This window comes from Equus quagga, chromosome 2 (assembly GCF_021613505.1).
Source record: "Equus quagga isolate Etosha38 chromosome 2, UCLA_HA_Equagga_1.0, whole genome shotgun sequence".
Taxonomy (NCBI): domain Eukaryota; kingdom Metazoa; phylum Chordata; class Mammalia; order Perissodactyla; family Equidae; genus Equus; species Equus quagga.
In genome coordinates this window covers 125,549,899-125,565,123 of record NC_060268.1, presented here as the reverse complement: position 1 = coordinate 125,565,123, position 15,225 = coordinate 125,549,899, and the positions used below count along the sequence as shown (strand labels likewise).

The window sequence follows — 15,225 nt, the reverse complement described above, 5'->3', positions numbered from 1 at the left end:
ATAGCACCGGTTCATCTTGATTCTATCATTGTATGAAGCTGGTGGCAGAATTTGCCAACATGAATTATTTGTTGAAGAGGCTGTCTTTTCCTCATTGTATATTCTTGGCTCCTTTGTTGTAAATTAACTGACCATATATGTGTGGGCTTATTTCTGGTCTCTCTTTCTGTTCCATTGACCCACTTGTCTGTTTTTTTGCCAATACCATACTGCTTTGATTACTATAGCTTTGTGATATAGTTTGAAATCAGGGAGTGTGATGCCTCCAGCTTTGTTCCCCTTTCTCAAGATTACTTTTGGCTATTCAGGGTCTTTCATAATTCCATACAAATTTTGGGGTTGTTTGTTCTATTTCTGTGAAAAATGACATTGATAGGGATTGCCTTGAATCTGTAGATTGCTTTGGGTCGTGTGGATATTTTAACAATATTAATTCTTCTAACCCATGAGCGTGGATTGTCTTTCTGGTGATTTGCATCTCCAGTTTCTTTCATTGCTGTCTTATGGCTCTCACCCTAGTATGTCTAGTTTATTTTACCGGATTTCACTTTTTAAAGTGCTGGTCTTGATCCACTAGATTGATTTCATGACCAACTCATGCATGGTAACCTGAGTTTGACCATCTCTAGAAGGAGCCGTCTCTGCTTTACTTTGTAACGGTGATGATGTCATCTCACGTTTCTCAAGTGCTCACTACAGGGGCAGAGTGGGAAAGACCCCAGGCTCCAGACTTAACCACCCAGGTTTATCCTGACTCAGCCATTTCTGAGCTATGTGACTTTGAATAGGTTCCTTTTATCAACAGTGACCCATACACCTATCAGTAACAGAAACCCCCAAAATAGTTGCTTAAACAAGATCGAAGTATATTTCCCTCCCATGTAAAAGCAGTTTAGAGGTGAGCAGCCTTGGATGGCTTCTCCAAGCTCTCCTCTCCACAATTCCTAGAGTAGGCCCTCGTCTTCATGGTCCAGTATAGTTGCTAGAGACCCAGCCTTCACATCCATATTTCTTTTTTTTTTTTGAAACACATCCATATTTCAAGCTGCAGAATGGAAAAAATGAAGAAGGGCACTTGCCCTCCCTTTTAAGAAGACTTCCTGGAAATGCCTTGCAAACTTCTGCTTTCATCTCATTGGCTAGAACTTAGTCATATGACTGTGCTTATCTGCAAAGGAAGCTGGGAAATATAGTATTTAGCCAGATAGCATTGTGCCATCTAAAAATCATGTTTCTGTTAATTTGAGAAAGGGAATGTGGATGGCTTGTCTCTGCCAAATAACCCCCGTGTGCCTCAATTTCCTCTTCTGGAAAATGGTGATGACGATAGTTCCTTATAGATTTGTTGTGAGGGTTCAGTGAGATGACACATGTAAAGAACTTAGCAAGAGCCTGACACAGAACAGGTGCTAAACCAGTGATTAAACCAATATTAATTGCCTGGCACCGGACCAAGCCCCTTATGTGTGTTATCTCATTGAATCCCCGCAACAACCTCTTGAGGTAGGAACTAGCCTCCGCACTTTGTAGAAGAGAGCACTGAGGTTCAGAGATGTTAGGTGTCTGCCGGAGGTCACACCCATGGAGGGGGCGGAGCTGAGGCATGAGCCCTTGTCTCTAGGGTGCCAGAGCCCTTTCACTTAACCACGAGGCCGCACAGCCTCCTACCGAGACTGAACACCTCCCTGAGAGCCTGGCAGTTACCAGGGGGCCAAGAGGTATGACAAGATGCAGACTGAACTTGACCAGTCAACGTCCAAGCTGGACCCAAGGCCAGAGCTCCCTCTGCCTGCCCAGCACCTGCAGGGGGTACCCCCTCCCCAGAGGAGAAGCAAGACCAGAACAAAAGGCCCCTTAGGCTCCCACTGTAACCAGACCTGTAAACTTGGAGTCTGGAACATTGAGGTCTCCAATTTGCTTAATGACCCTAGGAAAGCCCCTTTTCTCTGTGAGCCTCAGTTTCTCCACCTGCAAAATGGAGAGGATGCTGCTGAACTCTCTCCCCCTTCTGAGGTCATTTTAAGGGCAGTGCAGCCAGAGTGTTTGAATTCCTTGGGAAGCCAGTCTTTATAAATGAGATACGCTGCTTGCCTCTCAGTGCATTTCTCAGTCTGTGTTAGAATGTTCTGACCACTGTGGGTGGTGTGGGCAGAGGAGTGAGGGAACCCAAATGCCCGTGGACGGGGACTGCTGCTCAGTCAGGAGTGCTCCCAGCACGCCCTCCCCTGCCACACTCACACACCCAGTCTGGCTGTCTCGCCGCCCATTAAGCCCTGGGCTGGCCTGGCCCAGGTGAGGGGCTGGGGCTGCAGCCCTCTGCTGGTCTCAGAGATCGCGGGTGATTTATAGTTCCTGCGTCGGACTTTGACCTTAATTTCTTCTGTCGTTGTAGGGCTGTAAAATTCATCACCCACAGGCGGAGTGATGGAGATGTCAGGCGGGCAATCGTGTGGGTATTTAATCTATCAGATGTGTGGCTTGCCATTTAGGGAGACAACAGGAGAATGTGGAATCAATACGGTTCATTAGCAAGGAGCACGTGTCGGCCCAATCAGTGCCCACCAATGGCAGCAGGCATGGGGGGTGTGCTGCCGGGCTCCCAGTCACCTTGGAGTGAGGATGTGTCCTGGTGGTGGGTGGAGACCAACCCCCACTCACTCAGGTACCGTCACACTAGACCTGGAGCTGTCTGTTGCATCCCACAGGGGCAGTGGAGAAGAGGGAGGGGGCCAGACTCGGGGTGGGGGCTACAGTGGTGAGATCCAGTAATGGAGGGGAGGCGTTCCCAGCCATGCTTTGGCTGCTGCCCCAGGGGGTTGATTGGCCTGTCTTCTCTTCCTCCTTCCATCTCCTCTGCACATAAAGTCCCACTTAACTGAGCCTCAGCCACTGTGTCCCATCTTCCTGGCACCCTCCCTTTCTCTTCCTCTACCCCATAATCTCAGCTTGATAACTGACCCCGGAGAGGCCCTGAGTTCTTTCTGATTGTGAATGTCTCGCTCACCCCCAGCCAGCCCGTCGCCCGCCCTCCCTCCTCCTGCATCCCCCGGAAAATGGCTTTCTGCATCCCACTTTTCTTTGTTTGATGGTCAGATGTGATTAAAAAAAGAAAAAAAGTCACTCAATTTGAGTCTTCCTCAAGCCCAGGGGCATGAGAGAATGGACAGTGTTGTAGAAGGGTGAGAGCAGGATTTTTTTTTCTCTCTCTTTGCTTTGTGTGTGTGTGTGTGTGAATGCCAGACAGACTAGAGTTCAAATCCCAGCTCTGCCAGAGACTGACTGTGGGGCCCTGGGCCCAGTACCTGCTCTACCTGAGCCTTGCAGCCGTGAGCACCATGAGGGCAGAGAGCATGCTCTCTGGCCCACCGTTGTGTGCCCAGTGTCCAGCCTGGGGCCTCTGTCTGAGGTCTGGCTCCCCCAGAAGCAGACCCTGAGGCAAGGACTGGAGGCCAGGCCGTGTGCTTGGGGGGGTGACCCCAGGAAACTCAGATGGGCGTGGGAAGTGAGATGAGGTCACTAAAGGGGACGTTGTGAAGCCAGTTGCCACGGGTGCTACTGGGGCTCCGGACACCCAGAAATCTGGGGACAGAGGCTGTGCCTGAGTCATCCCACCTCAGGCTGAGGAGCCTGGGGTCCTGATCCATTGATTCCCAGCCCCCATTGAGTGAGAGCAGCTTCTGGGGATGTGGGCACCTTGTCATGCCAATTGCTTCCTTGAGGAAAAAGGCCACAGGCCAAGGAGGCACAGGTGTTCCCAGTAAAGCAGCCTCTGGCAGGTGGAGGTGAGCACCAGCAGCTTCCACCAAAGTCGGGCACTTTCACATCCATACAGTGGGGGTACTTGGTACTTATCTCAGTGGGAATGGAAGAGAAACGTGTTATACACATGATTTCTCAGAGTAATGCCTGGACCCAGGAAGGACTAAACAAGGGCGAGCTGTTCTTTCTATTTTTGCAGTTATTATCAGCTGGACTGGCTTCATCTGTAAAATGGGATTGTGACCTCTGTCTTCCTGGTTGTTTTAAGGATTAGGGACAAATCGTGTCAAGCTCCTCACACAGTGCCAGGCCCACAGGTGACGTTCAGCAGGGCAGTGATCTCCCTTATCCGCCTGCCTCCGAGGGGGCCCCCACACTCCTCCTCCAGCTGGCTCACACATCTCCCCAGCAGGAGGCCCTGGGACCCCCAGGCAGTGCTGGGCACTGGACGCAGGCAGCTGCTGGCCACCTGACAGCCTTTGACGTCCCATAATTGCTTTCCCGCGACAACTCCTTTAAGCACATAGCTGCTGGCCAGAGCAATTTGCTCCCCATCAATTTTTATTTCCAGGTTTTAAAATAAAATAAAGAGAAATAAAGAAGAAGGTGGGGAGCCCAAGAACAACACCGTGTCTGCAATAACAAGCAAGCTGGGACCCCACAGCTTCGGGGCACCTGTCAGTCTGACTCTCCTTCCTCCTCCCCCTGCCGCAGGGCTGAAACATTAATACATGGGCCCCTCCTGCAGGGCTCAGCACCACTTCCCCTCCACCTGGCCCCCTGCTGGCACAGCCCAGGCCCTGAGAGGGGGCTCAGCAGGAGCATGTTTGTGTGGGGGCTGGAAAAAGAGAGCCGTGAGAGTTGAGAACGGGAATCCTAATACTTGCTGCGCTTAGAAAGCAGTCTCTATCTGCCAGGCACTGGTCTAAAGCACCTTCTTTAATCCCCACAACAACCCCATGGGGCAGGTACTGTTATTAGCCCCATTTTACCGATGAGCAAACTGAGGCTTAGAGTGGCAGTTAGGTAGTTGTTCCTTCTCCCCTTCCTTTGATCTCTTTCTCCCTCCTTCATCCTCCATTGTCTTCATCGTCTGTCTCCGCCTCCTCTTCCCTCCTCTTTCTCCTCTCCTCTTTATCTCGTCCTCCCTCCTCCCTCCCCCTCCTCCTCTCTCCCTGCTGCCTTTCTCCTCTTCCTACCATCATTATCCTTCTGGTGTCCTTCCCTCCCTAGAAGTCCACCTGCTCAGAATTTGTGACTCCTGGCTTGTCACTGGTAGAAGGGAGCTCATAAGTCATCAAGTGTACTTTCCTTATTCATTTTTTCGTTTGTTCACCTGCTCTCTGTTGAAGGTCTCCAGCACTGATGGCTGCTGGGGATCTGTGGGGATCCAGACAGATTCAGACCCTGCCCCCAGAGAGCTTACATTCTAGCAGGAGGAGACAGCCAGTAAAGCTTTGCCCACATATTCTTGCCAAAACCATGCCCTTCTCCGCACCACGTCCTTTTGCCATCAGGACCTGTCAGCTCCGGCTGAGCCCAGCTGCCTCTCAGCCCTGCACGCCCCTGACCACCGTGGCCCCCACCCCCTCGCTCTCCCCATGACCTGTGCAGCCGCAGTGACTGCCTGAGCTCCGAGCTGCGCTCCTGCCCCAGGAGTCTGTCCTCCAGCAGCAGCCAGAGTGAGCTTTTACAAACGCAACTGTCTTCACAAGTGTAAATCGAACCCTGCAGCTGAGGCCCTAGGGATGAGAAGGAGCCTGCCACCCGAGATGTGGGAAAGAGCCTCCTGGCCTGGCCGAGGGAACCAACCGCCAGTGCAAAGCTTGTGAGGCAGGGACAGGCTTGGCCTGTGAGGAACCTGCGGGCTGAGGGGAGGGAGCAGAGTGATTGCGGACACAGCTTAGGAGAGGAGGGCAGGGGCCAAGCAGTTTGGATTTTGCCTTAAGTGCTCTGGGAGCCTTATAAGCTGGTGAGTGGTGTCTTGTATTGTCAGACCTCCCTCTGGCTCTGGTGGAGGATGGGCTGCTGGCATCAGAGCAGAAGTGGACAGAACCAGACCAGTCCGGAGTCTGGGAAGCGCACAGGCCCCAAAGCCTACTGCTGACACAAAGGCCCACAGATGGATGGCTAGGGCAGAGGCTGGACCAGAACCCAGATCTCTCTGTCCCATTTCAGTGGTGTTTTCATGATTCGGCACTTAGCCACAAATCCTTTTTGAGGACCTCTGTGCCTGGTCTTGCACCGTGCTTCCTAAGGAGATGCACCTTTCTGACTCTCAAAGAACAGAGTCCAGCAGGAATAGCAAAGAGGCTCTGACGCAAGGTCCACTGCAGTTGGTTGTTAGCGGCTGTCGATAAGAAAGGGTTGAGAGAGATCCTGAGGCCTCTGTACTCCAGTGATCCATTAGTGCTGTCTGCCGTGGGCAGGGGTTATGGAGTGGTGGCTCTCCCAGGTCCACAATGGAACATGAGAGAGGATGGGCCGCCTTTCCTTTCTCTACAGCCCCACCACCAGTTGGATCCCCACCCTTTCCTAACTGCCCTCCCACTTGGCGACTCCACCCTACCATGTGCTCTGAGCCTTTGTCCCCACTAGCACCCTCTTGTTCTAAGCCCTCCTGTAAGCTCAGACGGCCCAGAGCAGGACCCAGGGGCTTTCCCGAATGTATCTTTCTTCCTGTGATGCGCAGCCTCCCCATGATCTCTCCTGCACCCGTTGTTCACTCCCTGTACCACTGCTCACCTGGAGCTCTCGCCCTCTTATCCCCTACGCAAAGTCCCATGGGAAGCATTTCCATACAGCCACCATCATTTCCTCTCCTTCCAGGAGTGCAATCATTTCCTCTGGCCCAGGGACCCCCATGAAGGTGCTCAGAGCAGCAGCTTCCAGCCAAACCTTGCCTCTGCCCACTTGACACTGACCACACCCTCGTTCATCAGCCCTGGCTCCATAGCTTCCTTTGTAAGATGACAGAGGTGGGGGTGTGGGAGACTGAGGCACCAAGCATTCCCCCGAAGTGTGAGGCAGACAAGATATTTCCTGGCCATTGACTTCTACTTTGTGTCCTAGAGAGAGGCCGAGATCCTCATCCACGGAACCATGGGAGGGAGTGCGGGAACAGGGGAGATCACCCAGCCACGTGGCCCTAATCAGGCCAAGTGGAGGTCACCCCAGCCTCTGGGCCACAGGGTTCCTCCAGTGGAGTCCCTCCTGCCTCACGCTGGCCACCCCAACCCCCCAGAGCTTGCAAGAAAGCAGTTAATCTCGCGTAGTTTAAGGAGTTACTCAGAGGGACTCAGCGAATGATGAATGTGGAAAGCATTACCAGCGAAGCACCGGGGCTCCGTGGAGCTGTTTAAAAATGCATTCTCCCTTGTAAATTTCTGCTCCATCAATCCTTATGACATGTCAAACATTGCTATTGTTTCCTGAACAAATTGTACCGCGTGCCCTTCTCTGCAGATTTGTGCACGGGAGCAGAACTGCTCGCCGGCGCCGCCGCCTGCCGCCGTTGCTGGGCCGGGACTGCTGGGCAGGCAGCTGGGCCCGCCTTGCTTCAGAGCAGAAGCCCCGTGCAGGGCGCCTGGGCAAGCGTGCATGCGTGACGGGGGTGCGGGCTGGTGGGGAGCGACTGAGTGTGTGCCTGCCAGCTGCCGGCCTGCGGGACGGCCGCACAGGTGGCTGAGGAGGAGGTGTGGGGGGCAACAGGGGCTGAGACCGGGGTAGGGTGGGGGTTGCTTGAGTCTGAGGATGGGTGCGAGTGTGTGAGTGTGTAGCGGGATGGGCTAGACAGAGCCAGACAGAAAAAGAGAAGGTTTCTATGAGAGTATGTGGGGGATGGGACAGGGAGGTACCGGGGGCTGCCTGAGACACAGAGAGGGGAAGAGAGAGAGAAATGGGTGTGTGTGTGTGTGTGTGTGTGTGTCTGTGTGGAGAGAGGTAGGGAAGTGTGAGGACACAAGAAGAGAGAAGACACAAGGATGGACTTTCAAGCTATAAAGAAGGGTAGAGGGTGTTTAAAGCTGTGAGAGAGGAGGGTGACTGTCCCAGGGAGGGGCTTGGCCGTGTCAGGGCAGCGGCACCATAGGCCACAGTTTGGAGGGAAACCGGGAGACACCAGAGCAGGCAGGTGTTGGGTCGGAGCATAAGGCCCAGCGCCAGCAGATGGGTGTCTGCAAGGCCATGAGGAGGGCCAGCTGAGGTGCAGGGATGCATGGGGACAGAGTGTTGGCAAGCAGGGATCCTGGAGGGGAGGCCCTCTGTCCAGGGCAAACGAATGGAAGAGGGTGAGAGGTGGTGACCGTTCACCAAGAAAACAGGCTGGGGCAGAAGAGGGGTCTGGGGAGGGGAAAAGGAGACAGGAGAACCTGACCTCTGTTGAACTGGTGGGTCCCCTGGGAGTGGCATGAGATGTTGCAATGAGCATCAGAGAGCAGGCAGCTGGACTGGGTATGGAGCCCTGGCATACAAGTCGAAGGAGAGCTCTATCCTGAGGTGCTGGGAGAGGAGCCCTGGGCTGGTCAGGAAGGGCAGCTGCAGCCAGCCAAGTTAGCCTGGCCTTTGGCAGTGACCTCAGGTTAGACCGTTCAGCCTCCCCAGTCTAGGCCCTGAGCCACCTGCACACACCAAGACCAAGCTTGGGGCAGGAGTGGGGGCTTCTTTGAAGGACTGTGGAAAGCATCTGCTTGGGTGTCTGAGGGTCTTGGCTGAGGGCCTGCGTCCTAGGAAACAAAGCTGGAGACCCCTGCCGCCTCAGCTGATGGGCAGGGCTGGATTGCTGGGGCCACTATGTCCAGGCAGAGGCTGGGGCAGAGCCACTGTAGCAAGAAGGAGAGACTGCCTGTGGGGGCATCTGGCTTCTACAGGGTGAGGACAGCGACCTGGTAGGAGCACCCTGCAACCCATGGCTGAGCTCTCAAACTACAGGAAGATACCTCTCCCCGGCCCCGCCCACAGGGAGAGTAGGGGAGGGGAGTGGTTAAGAGCACAGCCCGGGAGTCAATGTGGGTTCCTGTCCCAGTACTGTGGCCCTTTGATCTTGGGCAAGTTGATGGACCTCTGAGCCTCAGAACCCTCCATCTGTAAAATGGGGATGATATCGGTGCTGGTCCCATAGGGCTTGAGAAGGTGGGGTAAAGCGAAGCGTGGGAATTGCTGGGCATGGTGCACAGCACGTCGGAAGTACTCAGGGGAATGGCAGGGCACCGTCTTGCCCCTCCCACCCTAGAGCTGGGGAGCGATGGGCATTTCTGATTTGGGCTGGCCAATTGGGGGATGCAGCTCCTCCCCCACAACAGCCTCACCTTGTCTTAACCTTTAGAATGTCCCCCTGTGTGTATTTATTTTTTTCCTTTTTGTCAGCAGAAGAAAATTACACTTCTGCTGGCATTGTCCATCACGGAAATAAGCACTCGCGGATGCAATTATAAAAGCCCAAATGAGGAAATTAGTTTGCTGGTAATGCCAGTGTTGGGGAGAATCAGAGGAGATGCCTTATAAATCAGGCACTGGGCAGCAGCCCGTCCCGGCCGCACCCTCTCCCCATGTGCTAACCACAGGGACAGATGCTGACCTGCCAGCCGGTCTTCCTGGGCTGTGGATGTGTCCCCTGGGGGGGGCTGGTGGGGGCGGCTGAGACGTTCTGAGCCCCCTCAAGCTGCAGGAGGGCACTCTCCCCAGCAGCTACCTGGGCTTGTCAGTGTCCAGCCAGTGACTGTCCTACAGACCCATATACACCTTGCCAAAGAGATCTTCTCCACTCATCAATCTAAAATGCAACCCCCGTCGCCTGCTACCCTATTTTCTGCTTTATTTTCCTCACAGTTCTTACCACTGAGTTATTTCATTATTTCTCTCCTCCGTTATTGTCTGTCTCCCTGTCTGATTGTAAGCCACATTCCAGGGAGGGCGTTGTCAAGTTCATGGCCGTGACTTCAGTGCTGGGCACAGTAGCTGGTACATTGGAAAAGCTCTGAATATCTTTCCTGAGCATAGGGCTGAGCAAGAGTCTGGTCATTGTCTTCGGAAGGTTCTTTCCGTGACGCGCTTCTCCATCTGCCCCCTCCGACACACCCTGCCCTTCTCACCCGCTCTGCACCTGCCTTGTAGGCTGACTGCATGCCCGTTATGTGAGCCCCCGCTCCTGCCTCTGGGGTTTGGCCAGTAGGGAGCTTGGGTGGGAGATCAGCTTGGGAGGCTTGCTGGAGATGCTCTATAAACCCCAGCTGCACCCCGGGGCAACCAGACAGCCCCACTCTGGTGGCTCACTGCCCACTGTGGCGTCTGCCGATGGGCAGATACAGACTTGTCTGTCAGGCATGGGGAATGGGGCATACAAAGGCGGTTTTCAGGAACAGCAGATGTGCCATGACTTCCAAAAAAGATCCATCCAGGAGCTCTGGGGTCAAGAACAGTGAGCAGTTGGGGAGCTCCCTGAGGGAGGGGGCACTTGGGGTGGGCACTGAGGAGTGGGCTGGAGTTTGGAAAGCGGTTGTGGAACAAAGGGATGGTACAACCAGACAATGAGAGAACAGCTTGGGTGCATCAGGGAGAGGAGGATACAAGACCGCCAAGGCCAGCTAGTACTGGTCTGGAATTAACTCGGCAGCAGTGGAGAGCCATTGAAGGTTTGGGAGCAGAGGAAAATCATTTTAGCCATTGGTTTTGACTTCTTGCCCCTGAGCCTCTTGTGAGAGTCTTGGCAAGCAGTAAAATGCACTAGTATGTCCCTGTGGGTGAGATTTGAGCCCTGGTGGGGTAGTACTGGGGACACAGAGGCACAAGAGGGAGGGCCTGCAGCACAGTGAGGTGCTCACGTGGGACCTTGGGTTGGCATTTCTTAGAGTCGCCAGGTACGACATGAGAGCCACCCAGCCTGGCCAGGGGACGGGTGCTGGTTCCTAGAACGTGGCAGGAGGGAGGAAGCGTTCTTGGCATGAGGAGGTATTTGTTCTCCGTGCACAGGCCCCTGGCCACTCTGCAAACCCTCCTTCCTAGAGTGAGCCCCGGGGCACTTGTTTGGCACTTGACTCGTCCGTTGCTCTGTCAGTTGGTCAGCCACATAGCAAGCCCTGGGAAGGAGGTTGTTTAAAAAGTGCCATAACCGCGAGTGGGGCTGGGATGGTTGGGAAGGAGCCGGTCGCCTGCCCCGGCAGCGCCCTCTGCTGGGCAGGCTGGCATTGCAGCGCTGTTCTGGGCCTCAGTGACCCCGGCCAGTGCTGGGCTGTCCCGCAAGGTGGTCAGTGGTTTTACACATGGGGATTCGGAGGCCAGCTCTGCCGTAGGACAGTGAGGTCTTGGGCAAGTGACTTTCCATCATCGTGTCTCTGTCTCATTTGTCAAGACCGGGGACAGGGGTTATAACAGTATCTCCCATGTACGGTGTGGGCAGCATCCAACAATGTACATTGATACTGTCATGTGGATGTGGCTGCAGATGTAGCTACAGATGACAGCCATACCAGGGGCTTTCCTGCGCAGCCTTCATGTCCAGGCTCCACAGCCCCAGCTCCACAGTGCGGTCAGGGCAGAGCCCTACCCACCCTCGGGCAGTCAGGGAGGACAGGAGTGGGTGAGCCAGGCAGGAGAGGGAGGGGGCGATCCCGGCAGAGGGGGCCGCATGGGAAGACTCGGTCGGTCGGGTCTGGGAGCTGGGTCAGACAGGAGGCTGGAGCCAGCAGTAAGGCTGGAGTGCAGGTGGAGAATGCGTGGAGACGAGGAGGAACTGTCCCCTGAGGGCACCAGGGAGCGCCAGAGGGCCTTCAGCGGGGCTGCCTCCTCCTGGGCACAGGGCCCCTAAGCTGGCCCACCACAGCCCGGCCCTGGCCTGGGCGCCCCAGCGAGGCCCTCGGTGTCAGTGCTGGCTGCCCCCACCCTGGCAGGACCACAGAAGCAGCTTTTCATCTTCTTATTCTGCTTCATGCATTTGAAAAATGGAAGCTCTCCCTCTCCTCCTCACCAGGCATACGTATTTCATACGGTCATTAGACGGTGGCACTAAAGGACTCACAAATCTTCCCTGGTCAGCATTGGCGGCCTGGGCGGGCAGCAAGAGGCCCCTGGGGAAGGGGGTCACTGAGGGAGCCATGGCTGTGCCAGTCCACTGGGGGAGGGGGTGGGGACTGGGGCGATGGTGGGCAGGATGCCTGGAGAGAGAAGACAGTCCCGTCTTGTCACCTAATGTCCCTAGGCCTCAGCTGCTCTAGGCCCCAGGGCAAAGGGGACCGGACAAGGGGAACTCAGGGGTCCTTCTTGCCCAGACAGTTCACGTGCGATTCTGCAGGGCACCCAGATATGGAGGGCTTGTCACCACAGCCCAGATGTGACCTTCAGGGACAGGGGACCCCCATGGTTGGGCACAGTCCTCTCCCCCCCCACCCCTCTGCACTCCCCAGCCGCTCTCCCCCCCCACCCCTCCCTTTCCCTGTGAATCCTCTCCTCCTCATCCTTGCGCCCATCTCTCCACCACCCCCTTCTTACTAGAATTTGTTCGTTTATCTTTCCAGCATTTGTGAAGCCCCTGCCGTGTGCCAGGCACCATCCTGCTGGGAGGGGGGCCTGAGAGACGCGGCTCTGCCCTCATCGCTCCCCCAAACCCTTTTCTTTAACAAATGGGGTCACTGAGGCCGCAGGAGGTTACTGTTTGGTCACACAGTGACCTGGGCTGTTGACACTGGCCTGGAACTGGGGTCTCTCCCCACACTGACACCTCGCCAAGGGGCTCGATGGCATCTGGCCAGCTCTTCTCCAGACCCAGCTGCAGTTGTAGCCTGAATACAGCACACATGGTGATGATTATTTGTCAGCAGAACGAAAGGGAACTTAGGGGCTCCTCCACCCCCACTTCTCCTCTGGTCCCTGGAAGGTGGGGAGAGAGGTAGGCTTATTAGGGGCTTTGGTCTTCTCTCCCCTGGAATAACCAGGCGTCTTGCCTTCTGAGAACAAGTTCTCTCAGTTTAGAATCGATAACACATAGAAGCTAAGGGCAGGGCACTGGGTTCAAATCCCGACTCTGCCCTGTGAAGCCTTAGGTGAGGTATTTACCCTCTCTGTGCTTCAGTTTCCCCATCTGTAAATTAGAGGTGGCACTGATAGTGGTACCCACTCGTAGGGTTGCTACGAAGATAAAATATGTGACAAGTGTGAAGTGTCGATAAACAGCAGTTGTCGTGAGGAATGGCTCAGGGCACTGGAGGGTTTCTCACGGAAGCGGTCCTGGGTCGGAGGGCCGTTACAGAGCTCGGCGTCTTCCTTCTCACTTGTTCAACACGCATCCTCTGAGAACCTGTCGTGCCCTCGGAGCCTGGCCGGGCCCAGGGAAGGGAGAGAGGTCCACAAGCGGTCTGCTGGGACAGAAACAGTGGGGACGCTGAGTGGAAAATGTGTCCTGTAAGAGCAGTCCTTTCACAATATTTGCATATGTCAAATCATCACAGTGTAAACCTTGAATATATTAGAATTTTATTTGTCAGTTATATCTCAATAAAGCTAAAAACTTAAAATTGGATAAAAAAATCAAGAGGTGTTGAAATATTTTTAGCAGCAGACCTTTATCCGGTTATGATCCTATAGAGAAGCCCTGAATGTAAGTCAGATGTCCGTGGACCCCCAAGATCAACCCAAGGCCTTTCCCTCCTGGCTTCTGGTGGCAGGCGGCACTTTGTCTGGCTCCAGGGCAGTGGCCTGGAAGAGAATGGAAGTCACAGTGCCTGGCATGGAGCATAGGCTTAATAAGTGACTGTTCATTGAATGAATGAATGGTGTCAGTTAGCCTGCGCTGTGCACTATAACCATCCCAGGGACAATGCAGAAGCCCGGAGGTCCCAGCCACAGAGGCCACGCCTCCAGTAGAGCTGCCGTCATCCTGGAGAAAGGAGGAGGTGGAGAGAGGCCTCACTCAGGTGGCCCAGGCTGGACGTGGGATCCCAGCTTCTGCCCCACTCTGCTTGTAACCTGCTGGTGACCTAGAGTGGTGACAGGGTTACACTGGGCCTCAGTTTTGTGCTCTGTGAGATGAGTGGAAATGTTTGTTTCCCTCATGTTGTGACAGTTTTGGGGATGAAATGAGGTCCCATAAACATGGATGGCCTTTGAAAATGTAAAAGGTGTGGTAGTGAAGGCTGGCAGTGGTCCCCATCTTACCATCATTGCCACTGTCGTCAGCATAAGGTAGGCCTCTCTCCCTATAGTCTTTTGACTACAAGTGACAGAATGCCAACTTGGACCAGCCTGGGTGAAAGAGGTCTTGTTGGACTCACGAACCAAACTGAGGTGGGAAGGGATGTCAGATTCAGGACTCTAAAACTACCAGGATCCAGCCCCTCTCTTCTAGCTCTCCTCTGGCGGGACCTGCATCCTCCCCACATGTCCAGCAGCTCCCAGTTCATGTCACCCCAGCTTCACTGCTCTGGAGGAAAGCTTTTATCCTCAGCAACAATAAGAAGGATCCCAGGGAAGGATTCTGATAGGCCCCAGCTGCGGTCAAGGGCCACTCCCAGCCCAGTCCCTGTAGTCACAAGCAGAGCAGGCGGCTGCCACTTGGACCACTTGGTCAAGCAGAGAGAGGTGCCAAAGAAGGTGGGGGTGGGCGGCAGACTGTGCAGCAGAAGAGATTGCCAGCCAGATGACAGTCTGCCCTACAAGTGCGATGGGTGATTCCCAGGGTTGAAGAAGGGAGGGGCACCGGAAATCCCCCCAGGGGCGTCCCCCACTGAGGAGCACATTTGGCTTGGAGGCTTTGGGACTGGGGAAGAGTCACTGAAGGATCCACTCGCTGGCTGAACCCATCCCCACCTTCATTGGTGATACTTCACAAACCTTCAGGTTATGACCCCAAGGCACAGGTGCAGGATCTCTCCTCCATGCCCTGGAGGATCTGCAAAGAGTAAGCCCAGCCAGCCTGACCTGAGTCCAGGAGGGGTGCTTCCACAAAGCTAGAGATTGAACTGTGAGACCAACCTACTAGAACTGCGCTCTCCAGTATAAATTTAAATAGCCATCGGTGCCTGTTGGCAGCCGTGGTGAACAGCCCAGCTCTGGAACATTTGGCCTGAGGCATTGTGTGGGAGCATGGACAACTCCCACACAGTGGGACGGGAACGGCCTGGGTTCGCTGTGGACGTTTCCTGGGAGATAGGAGCCTCAGCTGGGTCTGGCAGTAATGACGTCTTGTTCTCACCTTTGCAGGCAACAGACAATGACGTGGGCACCTTCGGGGAAGTCAACTACTTCTTCAGCGATGACCCTGACAGGTGAGACCCTGCCCCAGCCCCTCTGCAGCGACCCTCTGCCTCTCACGTGGTCCAGGAAACTTCTCAGAGCCCAGAGAGGGCCATGTGCCCTGTGTACCCCGTCACAAACCTCTGCCGGGTCGGCCCTGCTTGTGGTGCAGTCCTGCTCCCGTCCTCTAACCCTCTGGAGCATAGTTCCTCCAACCCTCCAAAGATAGCCTTTAGTCTGGGGGGT

The 15,225-nt window shown here is 54.8% G+C and overlaps 1 protein-coding gene across 6 annotated transcripts in view; it reads left to right on the top strand.

The window, feature by feature from the left end:
- Positions 1-15,225, top strand: part of CDH23 (cadherin related 23) — a 398,494-nt gene that overhangs the window by 246,388 nt on the left and 136,881 nt on the right. For all 6 annotated transcript variants that reach the window (XM_046653203.1, XM_046653202.1, XM_046653200.1 and 3 more), the window contains one exon: positions 14,947-15,011. In XM_046653203.1, the coding sequence (XP_046509159.1) occupies positions 14,947-15,011 (65 nt within the window). The remainder of the gene's footprint in view (positions 1-14,946; positions 15,012-15,225) is intronic.